The sequence below is a fragment of the Leucoraja erinacea genome, chromosome 13, assembly GCF_028641065.1.
Source record: "Leucoraja erinacea ecotype New England chromosome 13, Leri_hhj_1, whole genome shotgun sequence".
Classification (NCBI taxonomy): domain Eukaryota; kingdom Metazoa; phylum Chordata; class Chondrichthyes; order Rajiformes; family Rajidae; genus Leucoraja; species Leucoraja erinaceus.
In genome coordinates this window covers 4,971,466-4,990,365 of record NC_073389.1, presented here as the reverse complement: position 1 = coordinate 4,990,365, position 18,900 = coordinate 4,971,466, and the positions used below count along the sequence as shown (strand labels likewise).

Sequence of the window (18,900 nt, the reverse complement as noted above, 5' to 3'; positions counted from 1 at the left end):
AACGCAATACTCCCTCGCTCCCGGCTCTGGCTGCAGGCTTCAGGTTGCAGGCTCCAGGCCCCAAGTACGGGGCGGGAGTGGTGGGGGGGGGGGGGGGGGGGGGGGGGGGGGGGGCGACGTCACTCGCAGCGCGTGGAACATGGCGCAGGTTGCACAAACAGATCCATTGTGACGTCATCAGCCAAAGCAAGGCGGCTTTTTTTCTAAGTTCTTTCAGATTTTTGAACATTTTGATTAATAACTCAAGAAATAAAGCATGAATTTTTCAGGTAAGACGATTTCGGAGTCCACGGGATAAATCTCTACCAGAATATGTAAAACATTTTACCGTTAGAGCGTCGTTTTTTCGAGATGTGATTGTACGCACACACACACACACACACACACACACACATCCAAGATCAGAGTTTTATAATTATAGAGATAAGATATGATTGAATCAAAATCAAGAATTATAAATTTACATTTCAAAAATGGTTTCACAATTCAGTAGTACTGATTTTCAGTATTCCATACATATTTGAGAATACATGAGGTTGCATGCAAAATACTGATTTTCAAAAATCCAGTTTCTGTGTAGTACATTCTATTGCATTTATGCAGTATTTCCCCAAAGAAATACCGATTTTCAGCCATCAAAATACATAAATTCTCGATGGAACTTGACAGCTCTGCAATTATTCACAATCACATTGTGTTTGAGAATTCAAAATGTGATTTGTGATCTTGTTTGTAAGTCATCATGGAATTAGAATTTATTATAATAGTATGACAGTAAAATAGATTAGTTTGAAAGTGATCATAGTAATGTAAATGCACCATTTAGTTTGACTTCAATTTTCATGATGGAAATTGATGTCAAACTAAATGTGGTATTCACATCACTATTCCATGTTGAAATTGATGTGATGTGAAGTAAGGGTGCACTGCACACACTAACACAGTCTAACAGTAACAAGCAATTAAATCAACACACAAAACATTTTCTAAAAAAAGGTTTTCTTTACTGCAAAAACTTACAGTATTTTATTTGCAGTTTTTGCATGCTCCTTTATAGCATTTTACATAACATTTTACAACAGTACAACTTGACTATTAAACAAGGACAACTTAAATTCTTGATTTTTTTAAAATGTACACAACAATGACCCCAATCATCCCATTCCACCCACTCATTACTCTTGATTCAACCAAAATTATTTCTGAAATATTGGTCATAAATCTGGTGCAAAAATGCTCCAAAATAAGGTTCAGAATGCACCAGAGAGCATCTAAAATCCCAAAGCCGTGAGGGACTTTGCGCTTCACACTCATGATGTGCACTGCGTGCACATTATTTTACATAAAATGTTTGTAATCCAGTCATGCCATTATTTTTTTGTTGTGTTTAAAGTATGTTTTGGGATTTTTTTTGTTGTTTTATGTGGGGGGAAAAGGGTACGGTAAGGGGGAAACCGTCCTTCAGTCGCTTCCTGGAGAGGATGCGACTATTATTCCAGTCGCGTCCTCCCCCTCCCCCCCCCCCCACCACGGCCTCCCTACTGGATTGGCACGTCCTTTCCTGCCGGGACCGACCAGAGCTCCAGCAGCGGTGGCGCAGCGCTGGATACATCACGGAGCGGATGATGCCTCACCTAGGATCGCCGTTTGGAGCTCTGGAGTGTTGGGCCTGCTGCATTGACATCGCGGAGCTGTGGTCCGCGAAGCTCCCAACGCGGGCGGTGCTGGGCGGAGATTCACACTGGCGACCTTTGTCGGGGGTCGCCAGCGTGAATCTCTGCTCAGCTCGGCCTGTGGACTTCGGGAGCCACGGACTCCGGTGGGAGGTGGCCGATTTTTAGGTCTGGGCCACTTAGGATGTTCTCCCGTTCGACGTCGGGGTTCCATCATTCCCAGCGAGAGGGCCCGAACATCGGGCCACCCATAGCGGCGACTACGGGGTGCTCGGGAGGCCCCGACCACGGGTGAACATCTGGGAAGATCAGCGAGGAGGTTGACTGGACTTTGGTTCCTTCCCTCACAGTGGGGAACTTTGGTGCCGCTGTGGGGATACTTGTGTCGTGGACTTCTGTGTTTTGTGCTATTTTTTATCTGTATGACTAAGGAAAATTGCATTTCGTTGTCTCTAGACAATGACAATAAATTGAATCCAATCCAATCCAATGCAATGCTACCCCCCTTTTTGAAAAGCTTCGTACGGGCATGGGACTGTGTCTTTAATTGCACTACGGACTTCCGTTTTGCACTATTATGGCTACCTAGCATTAGGGTTATTAATTTATTGCATTGTTAATTATTATACATTATTTGTGTGTTATTGTGTTTACAGGCCTGTTAAACTGTAGCAACTAAGGATTTCAATATTCCATTGTCGGTACATTTGACAATTAAACACTCTTAACTCTTGGAACAACAAGCAAGGTTACAGAATTTATTTTCTTTACACTAGCATGACCAGTTACTGAAGTGTAAACCAGATAAACTCCCAGAATCTTATAAATAAATTCATGACTGGGAGTACTGTGTTCAGTTTGGTCACACAGCTATGGGAATGATGTCATTAAGCTGGAAAGAGTGCAACAACGATTTATGAGAATGTTGCAAGGACTTGAGGGCCTGAGCTACAGGGAGAGGTTAGGCAGGCTAGGACTTTATTCCTTGGAGCGGAGGTGGCTGAGGGGTGATCTCACAGAAGTAATTACATTAATGTTGGGATTAGATAGGGTGAATGCACAGACTCTTTTACCCAGGATATGGAAATCAAGAACCAGAGGACAATGATTTAAAGTGAAATGGGAAAGATTTAATAGAAAGCAGAGGGGCAGCTTTTCCACACAGAGTATGGTGTGTATATGAAATGAGCTGCCAGAGGAAGTAGTTATGGAAGGTGCAATAACATTTAAGAGGCATTTGGACTAGTAAATAAATAAGACAGGTTTACAAATAGATATGGGCCAAACATGGACAAATGGGACTAGCTTGGATGGGGCACGCATGTTACACAAAAAAGATGGAGAAACTCAGCGGGTGCAGCAGCATCTATGGAGCGAAGGAAATAGGCAACGTTTCGGGCCGAAACCCTTCTTCAGATAGGGCACGCATGAGTTGGGCTGAAGAGCCTGTTTCTATGATCATTTTACTGATCAAAATAATTGCCATAAGGAATATGCTGTTAAGGACTGAGGACAAGAAACCCATTGGTAATGATTCAGGCCATATCTGTATCATCTCCAGATCTGTATCATCTGTATCACCTGCCGATTGTATAGGAAGAACTGAATCACCTCACAAGACCAAATGTAGCTAAGGTATCCTCTCCAACAGATCCTACAAAACTAAAAGAAGCTTCACCCCAACTCTTCATCTGCGAAGTTCTTTCTATATTACTACCCATGTTGCACAGAAACTGCCCTGCCCTAACACGGAGTTGCCCTTGATGAAAGAAAGAGTTGTACATTTACCAGCTCCAATAAAGCAAATAAAGCAAAGGAGATGAACCTGTATGAGGAGCAAACTCTGCAGATGACACCCAACAGTTAAATACTTTGTGGGATTTAGCAAATAGATTGACTGCTAGGATTGGCACAACTCATCATATTTGTCCTTAATCCAAGTGTTACATTTTGTGCTTGAAGATAAATTGTCATCCGAGTAGTAAAATAGGTTGGTATTTTTGCCAAATTTAGCAGATTTGTTGTTTCACCTGATGGCAATTAGCTCTGGTCATGTGATTGGGGCTTAATGACACCAATCCATGAATCTTGTTCCGTAGAGTACAAATCTGTACGAGTCTGAAGAAGGGTTTCAGCCCGAAACGTTGCCTATTTCCTTCGCTCCATAGATGCTGCTGCACCCGCTGAGTTTCTCCAGCTTTTTTGTGTACCTTCGATTCTCCAGCATCTGCCGTTCCTTCTTAAATACTGTCAAAGGTCCTGCCATTAACTGTATACTTTCCCCTTACATCCGACCTCCCAAAGTATAACCTCACATTTGCCTGGAATAAACTCCATCTGCTATTTCTCCACCCTATCTATAATTAATCTATATCTTTCTGTAACCTTTTCCAGCCCTCTTCACTGTCTGCAACTCCACCAATTGTTGTGTTGCCTGCAAACTTACTAAACAACTCACCCACATTTTTGCCCAAGTAATTTATATATATCACCAACAAAGAAAGTTCTCACAACAGATCCTTGCAGAACACCACTGGTCACAGAGCTCCAGCGAGAGTAACACCTTTCCACCATTACTCTCAGTCTTCTATGGCTAGGCCAGTTGTGAATCTAAACTACCTAGTCACCGTGGATCCCAAGCAACTTCCAAATCAGCCTACCATGAGGGAGTGTGTCAAATGCCTTACTACTGAGTATCCTTGTCAAAATGCCTTACTCGACGAAAGTTTGTCACTCAAGGAGGGATTAAGCCCACTGAGCCTTTACTGTCTCGAGTTTAGGGAAGAAACATACAGAGTTCTCAAAGGACTTCATAAATCATAGGAGCAGAAGTAGGCCATTCGGCCCATCTACTCTGCCATTCAATCATGGCTAATGTATCTATTCCTCTCAACTCCATTCTCCTGCCTTCTCCCCATGACCTTTAACACCCTTACTAATCAAGACTCTGTTAATCTCCGCCTTAAATACCCAATGACGGACTAGCACAGCCATTTTCAGCAATGAATTCTACAGAATCACCACCCTCCGACTAAAGAAATTCCTCCTCATCTTATTAAAGGTATGTCCTCTTATTTTGAAGATGTACCCTCTGATCCTAGACACTCCCACTAATGGAAACATCACGTCCACATGCACACTAACCAGGCCTTTCACTATTCATTAAGTTTCAATGAGGTCCTCTCATCCTTCAAAACTCCTGTGAATACTTGATATACAGAATTGAAGCAAAATAGTCCTCAATATAAATGCTCAGCCTTTCAGAACCTTCATCCTGAGGGGAGCAAATGTATGGAATTCTCTAGTCAAGGGGGCTGTGCAGTGGTTGGTTAGTTCATTTAAATCAGAAATGGACATTAAAGGAATCAAGGCATATGGATTGGTTCTCTGATAGTAGGTCAGCCATGACCTTTCGGAATGACACCCAAAGCATCAAGAGCTGATTGGCCTAAAACGGTTTCTAATTTTTTATGCTGCAATGAAAGGGAAAACATGAATGCATGGATACTCTGCACAGCTGCTGACCTGATGCACACCACCAGACTCAGGAATAGATTATTCCCCTCTGTTATCAGACTTTTGAACGGTCTTTCGATAAGCTGGGGTACTGTCTGATTCACCTCTACCCCATTGCAGACATTAGACTTTGCCTATGGAACTGGTGTGCTACAATGCTCACAACTATATTCTGCACTCTATATCTTCCCCTTTGCTTGTTTGTTTTCACTTGATTGTTCATAATTGATAGGAACAGAATTTGGCCATTTTCCCTTTACTCCACCATTCAATCATGGCTGAGCTATCTTTCCCTCTTAACCTAATTATACTTCCTTTTCACCATAACCCTGGACACCCAGACTAATCAAGAATCTATCACCGCCTCAAAAAGATCCATTGACAGCCTCCACAGCCTTCTGTGGCAATGAATTACACAGATTTACCACCCTCTGACTAAAGAAATTCCTTCTCTTCTCCTTCCTAAGGGAGCGTCCTTTAATTCTGAGATTATGACCTCTGGCCCTAGACTCTCCCACTAGTGAAAACATCCTCTCCACATCCACTCTATCCAGGTCTTTCGCTATTCGGTAAGTTTCAATGGGGTCTCCCCTCATCCTTCGGACCTCCAGTGATTAGAGGTCCAGTGCCGTCAAATGCTCATCATATGTTAACTCACTCAATCCCGGGATCATTCTCATAAACCTTCTCTCCAGCGCCAGCACTTCCTTCCTCAGATATAGGGTCTAAAACTGCTCACAATACTCCAAATGCGGTCTGGCCAATACCTTATTATGCCTCAGCATTACATTCCAGTTTTTGTATTCTAGTCCTCTCAAAATAAATGCTAGCATTGCATTTGCTTTCCTTACCACTGATTCGACTTGCAAATTAACTAATTGAGAATCCTCCACCAGCGCTCCCAAGTCCCTTTGCACCTCCGATTTCTGAATTCTCTCCTCATTTAGAAAATAGTCCACGCCTTTGCTCCAAAAGGCAGGGCTTCACACTTAGCCATGCTGTATTCCATCTGCCATGTATTTATGTATAGTGTAATCTGATCAGATTGGATAGCATGCAAAACAAAGCTTTTCACTGTACCTCAGTAACATGTTACAATAATAAATCTAAACTTAAAAGCTGCAGATGCTGCACTGCTGAAATAAACATAGAAAATGCTGGAGATACTCAGCAGATCAGGCAGCTTCTGTTAGGACAGGTGAATGAGGGCAGTAGGAGGTAAAGAACTGCGGGAACACCTTGATACACCCGATATAAAAAAGTCAACTGGAAATGGTGAGAAATAGTTAACACCAATAAAATTAATTTAGTTTCTCTCTCCTTCTCGCTCCATTGATCCTGCTGAGTTTCATCTTCTTCGACTTTAACTCCTCTCAACTTCCTCTACTACTTTACTTTAGAAGATTTGGTATGTCGATGAGTACTCTCTTGAACCTCTACAGATGTATGTAGAGAACATATTGTTACGGCCAGGAACGAAGGAGACTACAAAGAGTGAGAGACACTGTCCGGTCCATCACGAGTAATGACCTCCCCACCATCAAAAAGATCTACAGGGGATGCAGCCTCAGAAAGGCAACAAATATCATCAGAGACCCACACCATCCTGGCCACACTCTCATATCACTCCTACCATCTGGAAGAAGGTACAGGAGCCTGAAAACAAGTGACCACCAGATTCAGGAACAGTTTCTTACTAGTAACCATCAGGCTCTTGAACACTACGCAAGACTAACCTCAGCAACTATGATTGTCTATGCAATGTGTCTCTGGTTACCTAGTATTAGAGTTATTAATTTATTGTTTTATGATTATTATATATTTTTGTGTCATTGCATTTGCAGGCCAGGAAAAGCTGCAGCAAGTAAGAATTGTATTATTTTATTTTCGGCACATATGATAATTAAATAGTCAACTTAAATATTACATTTCCTTCCAAAATTTTTTTTTAAAAGGCTTTCTTTTGATATTAATTTAGTTAAATTGCTATGTTATTTTCCAACTCCTTAGTTTATAGTATTAACTCTTATTCGCCTCAGTGTAGTTTACTCACAATTGGATAATGCTGAAGAGTCTTGGAATTGCATTACCCAACCTCTAACAGTACAGATGACACAGCTTCATTCACGAGCTTTCATTCAACATTCAACGTGGCCAACCACTTCACTGCTTAACCATGTCATATTAGATCTTGGCACCACTAAATATGGATAATTTAATAACATAAGACAAAGGAGCAGAATTAAGCCATTCAGCCCATCAAGTTTGCCATGCCATTCTATCATGGCTGATCTATCTTTCCCTCCCAACATAATTGTCCTGCCCACGTACCCTTTAACACTCTTACTAATCAAGAACCTATCAATCTCTACTTTAAAAATACCCAATGACTGCCTACACTTCCACAGTGGCACTGTGGAATCTGTTCCACTGATTCACCGCCTTGTGACTTTACATTCGACACGTTCCTGCTTGCTCTCTTTGCCTCTCAAATCCCCCTTTCACAGTATGGGGGCTTGAGAGATATGTAGTGGAGTTTTGGGTAAGGTTAGATCAGCATGATCTTCTTTAATGGCAGAGTCAGCACATACAGTCACATTTGGTCCTGTTTCTTATGATCTGAAGCCCCCCACACCTACTCTTGAAAACTATTTTCCCACTACCAATGTTCCCAATAGTCATGATTTCAATCAGTAAATGTTATATTATTTTGAAGTGTTTAAGCCCATTGTTCTGAAATCATTCAAGTTTGAAGATCACTGCTTGTAAACAGCATTTTGAAATTAAAGGAACACAATTTGCATTTAAATGTGAGGTTATTTTGGACCTATTTATTCAGCCTTAGTACTTCAATTTGATTAAGATAATATGATTGTTTAGAAATGTGTCGACAATCGTCGTTGAAATGACTGCTTGTTGACTATTTCTACAGTGGCACTTCGGGGTGGAAGATTGCAACCTTCACGTGGTCCACCCCGTTTCCACTAATGCAATCAACTCGACGTGCACAAACGGAAGATCAAATAGAACAAGTTGTCCAACAACTTTAGGCTGTGCACGTCACACGAAAGAAGAAGTGGCACTTCAATGTTCATTTTGTTTCCCCTTTGCTTGTGTCATTGGTAAGCCCTGGACCATGAACCAGCTTGAACCATCAAGCCCCGTTACCCTAGGGCACTTCAAATTTTAAAAACGTGTTTGTACCCACTAAGTCCCTTCCAAGAATCTCATGCCTCAACTACCTTCTCTGGCAGCTTATTCCGTATACCCACCACCACCTGAGTGAAAATGTTGCCCCTTAGGTTCCTATTAAATCTTTTCACCTTAAACTTATGTCCTCGAGGTACTTGATTCCCCTACCCTGGGGAAAAGACTATGCATTCATCCTATCTATCCCCCTCAAGATCTCATACACCTCCATAAAATTTCCCCTCAGCCAGGCCACCCTCTCATTATAACTCTGGCCCTCGAGTCCAGGCAACATCCCTGTAAATCTTCTCTACACTCTTTCCAGCTGAAGGACTAAAAATGAACACAATACCCCAAATGTGGCCGCGCCAATGTCTTGAACCACTGTAACATAATGTCTCAACTTGTATATTTAATTTCGGACTAATGAAGGCCAATGTACCTTTGTTACTATTCAATCTACCTGTGAGGTCATTTTTAGGGAATTGTGTCCCTGTACTCCTAGATCACTCTGCTCTACAACACTCCCTAGGGCCCTACCTACCATTCAGTGTGAAGGACCTGTTTGCGTGCTGTACAGCTCTGTGATTCTAACCATTTAACCTAATTATTTAAAGTGTTGGTTATATTTTCCCAGTCGAAGGACTTGTCAGCTTATTTTGGCAATGTTTCATGCTGACGAAGGGACCCAACGCAAAACCTCATCTATCCATGTTCTCCCAGAGATTCTGACCTGCTGAGTTTACTCCAGCACTTTGTGTCAATTTTTGGCAATTTTCTTTCTCAGTTTTTATATCAGAGTGAAGCTGAGAGGCTCCAATAAGATTATGACGCTCTGATATCAGAGGAAAGCTCTGTAAAGGAATTCGCCAACACAGAGCAGGGGCCAGGACTCTCTTTACTCTGATACGGCACTGACATCTCCAGTGCGGTTGGAAGGAAATTAAGCAACTGGAATTGGTGTGAGGTGTTTTATTTCTTATTTATAAACCTGGGAACAACTGATATGTAAAATAAATCAGACTTTTTTAAAAAAGAGAACCGCAGCACGAAAAAAAAATAGCACTTTGTCTACACTGATCATCAACTCCCCCGAGATTCGACCATTCACCTCCACACGAGGCAATTCACAGCGGCTATTTAACGTAGTAATCGCACAATCAAACAGTTCTGAGGTGTGCTTTAAACAGTACGCAACTTCAGGCAGAACTGCCCAGGTCATATTATTCCATTTAATCTTAATACTTAAGACGCTAAAATAATTATGTCCCAGCAACTCTCAAGTATAGAAAACGTGGGAATATACATTCCTGCTCATTCAACGCATTTCTGCTTAACTGTAAGACAAAGCTTCCAACCAGAACAATGAATTTCCCCGTTAAATCCCGAACTCACCAGTGTAGAAGATACAGTCGTAGTCTGGCAGGTCTGGGTCAGGTAGCGCTCAGCTCCTTCTCTCCTCATGGTTTGTACCTGGTTCACCTATCTCAATCAACACAAAATAACAATCACTTCTTCCTTGAGATCACATCGCATGGGGGTGGGGGTCGGAGGGAGGGCAGGTCCTGGTTTGGGGCGAGTGTTGGTGGCGGTTCCCACGCACAGGGACTGTCGCTCCGGCTGCCTTTGTTTTCAATGTGGAGCCCACACTGCTGCTCAGCACCGTCCCCTGGCGCCGCGTCCGCCGCTGCTTCAAGCCTCAGCAAGGAGCGGGGTCCAAACCTGCTGGTGGTGGCAAGCGCTCCAGAGTTGTTCGGGAGCAAGCGCCTTTAAGGAACGGTTCGGGCGGCCGCTCATGAGTCTCTGGTTATTTTCTCTTAGAAGCCAGCTCTGGTTAGGTTCATGGAAGCACAGGAACCTGCAGATACTAGAACCATCTCACACCACCTTATTCACCCATAGATTCCAGGAACCCCAGATTTGGTTTACAAAAATATATGAATCCGTGCTGGAGTAACTCAGCGGATCAGGCAGTCTGATCTTTGTCTTTTTTTAAATCTCAGTCATCTTGCTCCTTTCTCCTCTTCCTTTACCTCACTAACCCCGTCACCCTGCTTTCCCCGTCTTATCTCCCAACCCCGGCCCAGTTCCCTTTTATCTCTCCTCTTTCCGTTCTCTTCCCCCCCATATCCCTCTGTACATTTCACTCCTCCTCTTATTTTACACCCTTTTCTCTCCCCGTCACCCTCAAGCCTTTGTCACTTACTGCACACAATTGCCAATATTTATTTTGCCTCTATCCAGCCAGGCTATGTCCCACCCCCAGAGATAGGCACAAAGTGCTGGAGTAGCTCAGCAAGTCAGGCAGCATCTCTGGAGGACATAGATAAATTACATCTTGGGTCTGGACCATTCTTCACCTGCCCACCCCACCGCTCTACCTCTCTTCCAGCTTTCTCCTCCCAACTTTGTCAGTCTGAAGAAGTGTCCCGACATGAAGCATCAATTGTCCATTCCCTCCACAGATGTTGCCTGACCTGCTCAGTTCCTCCAGCACTTTGTGGGGTTTGTTTTGGTTAGGTTCAGGAAATTTATTTTCTTCTCTGGATCACAGCCCCGAGGATTGTACCAATTCAAGAGTTTCCCCGGAGAACAAACAGCTCCTGTGTGGCTTTGCCATCAGTGAGACGCACGGGTCTAGTGCATGGCCAGGGTGGTCCTGTTCCTTCGCCGCCTATTCAAAACGGTTCAGCTCTGTGAGACACTGAAATATGTGATAGGGTATGCCCAAAAGCATTTCCTTTTGCAGCTACCTACAGTACCTCTTACTTACATCTCAGATCTTAGCAGATGAGCTACAAAAACAGTTTATGCAAAGTAAAAGTGTATCCAATGTTGCCTGGGCTTCAGTTACAGAGGGAGGTTGACTAGACAGGAACCTTTCCTTTGAAGCGTTGAGGGCTGAGGGGGTGACCTTAATGATGTGTACAAGATTATAAGGGAATTGATGAAGAGAACACTCACGGTCTTTGTCTCAGAGTAGTCTAAAACTTGAGGGCATTGTCTTAAGGTAAGAGGCAAAACATTCTATAAGTTTAAACTGATCTGCAAAACTATTGTGATTGTTTGTTGAATTATAAATCTTCCTCTTTCAGCAAAGATGGTGCTCTCTTACTTTTACAAATGAGACAGGCCTCGGAGAATGGAATCTCAGGGGCAGCATTTTCACAAGGAGGATAGTCTGTATCTGGAATGAGCTGCCACTAGAAGTGTATAGAATTACAATTTTAAAAAGGCATTTGGAAAGATATATGGGGCAATGGAGGCAAATGGGAGTAGCCCAGTGTGCCAAATTGGTTGGCGTGGGCAAGGTGGACCGAAAGGCCTTTCTTGATGCAACATTCTATAAGTTTAAACTGATCTGCAAAACTATTGTGATTGTTTTTTGAATTATTAATCTTATAAAGAATGGGCATTTTAGCAAGTAAACCTCCTAAGTTAGACTCTAACCATTTTCCAAGTATGTTGCTTTCCATTATAAAACAGAGCATCAATGTGACCATGGAGCTGTTTGTGTAGATTTTCACACCAAAGTTCCCTCTTTGTTGTATGGTGGAACACTAAAACAAGTCAAAGGGAAGCAGCATTTAAAATACATTTGGACAGGTATCTGGATATGAAAGATTTAGAGGGACATGGGCCAAACATGGGCAGGGTACTAGCATAAATGGGACATCTTAGTCGGCATGGATGAGTTGTGGTAAAGGGCTCCTTCTGTGAGATATGACCATGACTCTAACACATTAATTTTAAGCCGCAATATAAAGAAACATTTGCTCAAAGAGCAACAATTATAGACAATAAACTGGATATTCATATATTCATGACCATTTGCTTCTGAATCACACGACACACACTAGTTTTGTGAAGAGTGGATTCATAATTTGAGTTATCTCCAATTAATTTTGTCTGTATGGGAAGGAATTAGCCAGATGCAACTTTGCTACTTTTTAACTGGATCAGGTAATGACATCAGATTATGAAGTCAACTTTTATTACCTTACAAAATATATGTGTGGAAACATGATGCACTGCAGTGCACTTCAGATAGACTGCATTAACAAAGCAGGTCAACAAATGCATTTCTGATCAATTATGTGTTAGAACATTATAAATTATGAAAGCACAACTTTCTTTTATTCAAAATGCATCCTCATTAAAACATGCTCTACTTCTAGAGCAGCTGTACCCATGGTGAGCTAAATAACTCTGATTTTTCAGTCTACTTTCTACATACATTGGGTTTCCAAGACCTGAAGGTGAGAAAGGGGGGGTGTCACATAAGAGTATAAGAGTTAGGCCAAACATCCCTTGAACGTGCTTCACTATTTAACAACATCTAATCATTATGCTTAACTCCACTTTACTGCTTGATCCCACAACCCTCTAATGGAACATTGAATATATTTAATGGAGACACAAGAAACAGCTAATCCTAAAATCTTGAGCAAAATCAAAGCTCAAATCTCCTTCAAACTGCACACATTTCATACCATTACCTCTCTGTTCTAATCTCCATGGATGTGACTATCTACACAATATTTATTTATTAAAAGTTTCTTTGTCCCAGTAATTAATCTCATAATCTTCTCTGCTGTCCATAAAGCTAGTATTTGACAAATAAGACTGCCAAAACTGTGCAAGACCTCAAGTTTAGTTGAGTTTAGTTTAGTTTAGTTTAGAAATACAGCACAGAAACAGGCCCTTTGGCCCACCGGGTCCGTGCTGACCAGTGATCCCTGTACATTAATACCAGGGACAATTTACACTTTAAACAAGCCAGTTAACCTACAAACCTGTACGTCTTTGGAGTGTGGGAGGAAACCGAAGATCTCGGGGAAAACCCACGCAGGTCATGGGGAGAATGTACAAACTGCGTACAGACAGCACCCGTAGTCGGGATCGAACCCAGGTCTCCGGTGCTGAAAGCGTTGTCAGGCAGCAACTTTACTGCTGCGCCACCAGTCAGGTATAGACTCTTTAGTCTTGTAAAGTTGTAACAAGTCTTTCCTACTTAAGTACCACATCCCTCTGACAAAAAAGGACAACATTACATTTGCCTTCCTAATTATTTGCTGTACCTGCTTACCAACTTTCTGTGATTCTTTACAGCTGGATTTCTCTGAAAATTGGACCATTAGTTTCACTAAAGATAGACACAAAAAGTGTCTCAGTAACTCAGGATCTCTGGAAAGAAGGAACTGGTGATGTTTCCAGGTCGAGACCCTTCTTCAGACTAGTTAGGGAAAAGGGAAATGAGAGATATAGACGATGATGTACAGAGATAAAGAATAATGAATGAAAGATATGGAAAAAAGTAGCAATGATAAAGGAAACAGGACTTTTTAAGCTGTTTGTTGGGTGAGAATGTGAAGCTGGTGCGACTTGGCGGGGAGGGATAGAGCGAATGCGAGGGAATGCCGGGATTACTTGAAGTTAGAAAAATTAATATTCATACATTCATAACATTCATACCACTGCCCAAGCGAAATATGAGATGCTGTTCCTCCAATTATTCGCGTTTAGCCTCACTCTGACAATGGAGGAGACCTAGGACAGAAAGGAAGGTCAGTGTGGAAATGGGAAGGAGAATTAAAGTGTTTAACAACTGGGAAATCAGGTAGATTCAGGCGGACCGAGCGAAGATGTTCTATGAAACAATCGCCCAGTCTACGTTTGGTCTCGCTGATGTATAAGAGTCCACATCTTGAACAACGGATACAGTAGATGAGATTGGAGGAGGTGCACGTGAACCCCTGCCTAGCCAGAAAGGACTGTCGAGGTCCCTGGACAGAGTCGAGGGAGGAGGTACCTGGGGAGGGGGTAGTTTGGGTGGGAAGGGATGAGAACCAGGTAGTTGCGGAGGAATGGTCTCTGTGGAAGGCGGAAAGGAGTGGAGATGGGAAGATGTGATCAGTGTTGGGATTCCGTTGGAGGTGGCACAAATGTCGGAAGATTATGTGTTGTAAGCGACGGCTGATGGGGTGAAAGGTACGGCCGAGGGGGACTCTGTCTCTGTTGCGACTAGGGGGAGGGGGAGCAAGGGTAGAGCTGCGGGGTACCGAGGAGACACGAGTGAGGGCCTCATCTATGATGGGAGTGGGAACAGAATGAGGACTTCTCGGATGTCCACTATCCTTATCTAAACAATTCCTATTAAAATGCTTTAACTTAATATTTATCCCCATTGCTCTCCATCTACTGTACCATGAATTTGTTTTATGAAGTATTTGCTTAACCTTAGAAGGCACAAATTTGTCATTAGGAAACACTATGGGGATATATAAGACATTTAAAAGACATTTGGACAGATATATGAATAGGAAGGGTTTAGAGGGATACTAGACTAAGTGGGACCAGTTGGGTCCCAGCATCACACGGGATGGCTGGTCCCCCAACGCAATATTCCACCTCTCCACCAATACCAATATTGGTGGCCAGTGGAGGGGGGCGAGGGCGGGTGCTTTCTGGAGCTCTAGTATGGGTGTTCTGGGCTGAAGGGACTGGTTTCCAGAGGGCTAGTAGGGACATTGTGGGCCGAATGGATTCTTGGGCTGGTGGCTCACTCACTCAAGCCCGTTGTGCTGGCAGCTCATTCACTCACGGCTGGTGGGCTGGCAGTTGACTCAAGGCTATTCCTTGAAATTCCATTTCCAGCAGGGTGCAAGGCCACCAAATTCAAGTACAGTTTCTTACCACTTCAAGCAGGGTGCAAGGCCACCAAATTCAAGTGCAGTTTCATACCATTTCAAGCAGGATGCAAGGCCACTAAAGACAGCGAGTCGTGACCTCTCCCTCCTCCATCTTGCAGAAACTGAGCCACGCCCACACATCTGGGTTTTATAGTCTCTCCCCCTTCCCACCAGAAGGGGCGTGGCCTTTGTGGCATGATTGACAGGAGAGAATCTCAACATTTTTTTAAACACAAACAATTCTTTTATTTTTCATTGATGGGAAAAATCCTCACCACCTGATGAGCGGAGGGGGACTGAGTAAGATGTCCAAAAATCGTACGTGGTAGCGTTTTTTCTAAAATCAATATAAAGCGCAAACAGAAAGTGGTCAAGATTAGACTTTTAATTATGTAGAAGGCAAGGCAACTTTAATTAGGCAAGGCAACTTTAATTAGGCAAGGCAACTTTAATTAGGCAAGGCAACTTTAATTAGGCAAGGCAACTTTAATTGGGCAAGGCAACTCTAATTGGGCAAGGCAACTCTAATTGGGCAAGGCAACTCTAATTGGGCAAGGCAACTTAAACATTTCCAAACCAAAGGCAACAGCTTTAGCATTTCCAAACCAAAGGCAACACAGCTTTAGCATTTCCAAACCAAAGGCAACACAGCTTTAGCATTTCCAAACCAAAGGCAACACAGATTTAGCATTTCCAAACTATATTTTCAAACCACATTAAGGGCACTGACAGGTCAGTAAAACTACACAGTTTAGTAGACACGTGTTCAGTGTTATTCACAGTGCTCAGACTGATAGACGTGACCCTCTTGCTCCCCCATCTTGCAGATACGCACTGAGGCACTCAATACTTCTGGGTTTTATAGTCCCTCTGGAAGGGGCGTGGCCTTCAGGAGAGAGAATCGCAACATTTTTTAAACACTAATAACTCTTTTATTTTTTATCGATGGGAAACATCCTCTTGTCCTGAGCTGCGGAGGGGGACTCTGAGTAAGATGGCCTGAAATCACAACCGTAAGTGGCAGCGTTTTTTCTAACAGGAAGTGGTCAAGATCAGACTTTTAGTAATATAGATGGGCTAAATGCAGGCAAATAGGACAACCAATAATATGCCAATTTGGTTGCATGGTCAAGGTGGGCCGGACCTGTTTCCGTGCTGTGCAGCTCAATGACTCTAACGTGCAGCAAAGCATGCAATGATGGATTTTTCCTGTGTTCATGCTTTGTGCCAATTAAAATAGACAGGAAATCACAAAAATAACAATATTTTTAGACTTTATGCAAAGATTTGGCATGAAATTATTTGGAAAATTATGAAAGATCACAATCACAAACATAATTGTCAATTGTCCTTGAAAAATTGAATTATTATTTCAAAATAAATGCGCTTTCTCAACCCTAATTAGTAAAAAGTAAAGTTGATTGATCTACCAAGTGTAACAGCACTACATATTGTCCTCTTTTAAAATAAGAATAGAAACCTCTAAAACAATTACTTGTTAAAGCTAGTATAGATATTGCACTGTAATAAAACCTTGACATATAACATAGGTACTATTCTTATGCCTCTATTTTGCCAGCTATTAGCAGAACTCAATTCATTTATAAATGTCTTCTTAGTAGGAATCATTCACATACTATTAACCATTGTTTTGTGTATGTTTTTCCTACCACAGTTTTTGTCCTGACAATGGCTGTTACTGGCCGTTGAATCTTCAAAGCATTAGTGGATGGAATCAATAATCATGTTTCAGGCTCACTTGAAAGTGAAAAATATTGAGTTATTAAATTAATCCAATTAGGAAACATAAGGAACATCTTCGTTGAATAATCCAAGGTTTCAATTAATTTGTTGTTTGATCCAGTCAGAAAATCTAGAAACACGAGTATAAACTCCAGGACGATTACGTCGAGCACATCCTTCTCCCCAGCTGACTATTCCCGCTAGAAACCATCTTCTTCTTTTGCCCAGACACACCAATGGGCCTCCAGAGTCTCCCTAGAATAAAAGTTAAACAAATGTCTCTTATAGAACAAGACATGATTACAATATCTAGTGATAACTGTACTACAAGACAACAGAGTTTGATTAATTGTAACTTTGACAGACCTTAGACATCATAGGTCACAGGAGGCAGGACTAGGGAAACCCTGCCATGGTCAAAATTTCAATGTGGAAATTAGGGATCGCACCCAAGAGAGCACAAAGGTTTAAATGCCAATTTACTCATGGGTGAACTGATAGGGCTAGGTTATGCTTTGTCATGGAGATATAATAGACATGTGGTTGGACACACATCTTCATAATTACACAAAAGTCAATCCTGTTATATTAATTATAGGAAGTCTTGTTCAGCCTCAAGGCATTTGGAGGAGGGGTTATGTATGAACTCCCTGGATGTGCAAAAGAACAGATGATGGAAATACAAAATATCTTCTGTCCGTGTGTTAAAAGATATGCTCATCCATTAAGAGAAGGGCTTGCAGATGCCTCTGATGACAACAGCATAACTTCACCCACTGCGCAGAGGTGATGAGAATTTGTATCAAAGGCCACAGACAAGTTAATGAGGAAAATGCAAGGTAACTTACTATTTTTACAGTTATATGGAAAGTTTAAAAACCCCTATGCTGTATCAGGCAACAAGGCTCCTTGTTCTGAGGATCCAGCTTACATTTGAATGCGAAGGTTTCCCAGTCTGGTTGGTTGTCTTTTAAAGTTACAATTGATCAATAATTAGATATTTTAGTTGTTTTCAGTACTTTAACTGTTGATAACAATTCCACCGAGGATTCAGATCCAGAGACAAGAGCGTTTGTCATATGTACAGGCAATGGAACAATGACATTCTTACTTGCTGCAGCTTATCAGGCCCATTGAAACAATAACACACAAATAAATATACAATATTCATAAAACACTAACTTAATAACAGTAGTACTAGATAACCATAATAGTGCAAAACCAGTCCATAGTGCAACCAAAGACACCCCATGGAAGTTCATAGTCACCGAGGTTAGTGTTGTGCAGTGTTCAAGGGTCTGTGGTTGCTGGGAAGAAGCTTCAATTTAATATTTGAAAACTTTGTATAAATGAAGATTTGCAGATATGGCTAGCCTCGACATGAAGATAGGAAAAGCGATGGCAGTGAGATCCATCAACCTGATGGAGGCAGCAGTTTGATGGGAGCATGATCAAAGGAATAAATGCCAGACCAGATAACCTCAGTCAAATAGGAGAAAACATGCAAGATCAGTATGACTTCCAGGGTAGCTCTGTGATTACAGACCGTACGTCTCTGGAATCATACGACTGCTTTTGACATCATGGACATGAATACAATCAGCAGGCACAGGCCTTGAATATCAAATGTTCAATGTTCAGATTTTATTTTTTGCTTTTTCATAAAGCTTGCAGTTTCACTTTCATGTACTATAATGTATCAAGTTCAGGCCATTATGCACTAGATGTACCATCTCCTGATTTTGAGATGCAACTGATATCAGACAGGAGACTCAACATGTTTATGTTTCTTCACTGTGTACTTAGTAACACGATTATATTGCAAACAATTCCACACGTGTGAGCGCATCAGATGTTTAACCACGATGAATGGTATCATTTGTTACATTATCAGCACTGTGTTTGATCAGATTATTAAATATAATCATCACAATCTCTCTCCTGTGGCGTTCCCTCTTTTTGCGCATCATGAACCAGATATTGCAAAGCAACCAAAAACAAATGTTCCCAGACAACAATGGAAGCTTTAGCTGCATGATGCTTTTTCTCGTAAACGCTTGTGGCATATCCTTCGGTGTTCTGTATCC

General features: G+C 42.0%; 2 protein-coding genes across 3 annotated transcripts in view; both read right to left on the bottom strand.

The window, feature by feature from the left end:
• Positions 1–9,960, bottom strand: part of LOC129702563 (suppressor of tumorigenicity 14 protein-like) — an 85,813-nt gene extending 75,853 nt beyond the window's left edge. Inside the window, exon 1 of the mRNA XM_055644340.1 lies at positions 9,774–9,960. Coding sequence (XP_055500315.1) covers positions 9,774–9,842 — 69 coding nt within the window. The 5' untranslated portion in view covers positions 9,843–9,960. The remainder of the gene's footprint in view (positions 1–9,773) is intronic.
• Positions 9,961–12,257: 2,297 nt separating this feature from the next.
• LOC129702564 (suppressor of tumorigenicity 14 protein) overlaps positions 12,258–18,900 on the bottom strand; it is a 44,967-nt gene continuing 38,324 nt past the window's right edge. Inside the window, exon 17 of one of the 2 annotated variants that reach the window (XM_055644342.1) lies at positions 12,258–17,068. In XM_055644342.1, the coding sequence (XP_055500317.1) occupies positions 16,910–17,068 (159 nt within the window). In that variant the 3' untranslated portion in view covers positions 12,258–16,909. The remainder of the gene's footprint in view (positions 17,069–18,900) is intronic. The other variant, XM_055644341.1, reaches the window with a different exon arrangement.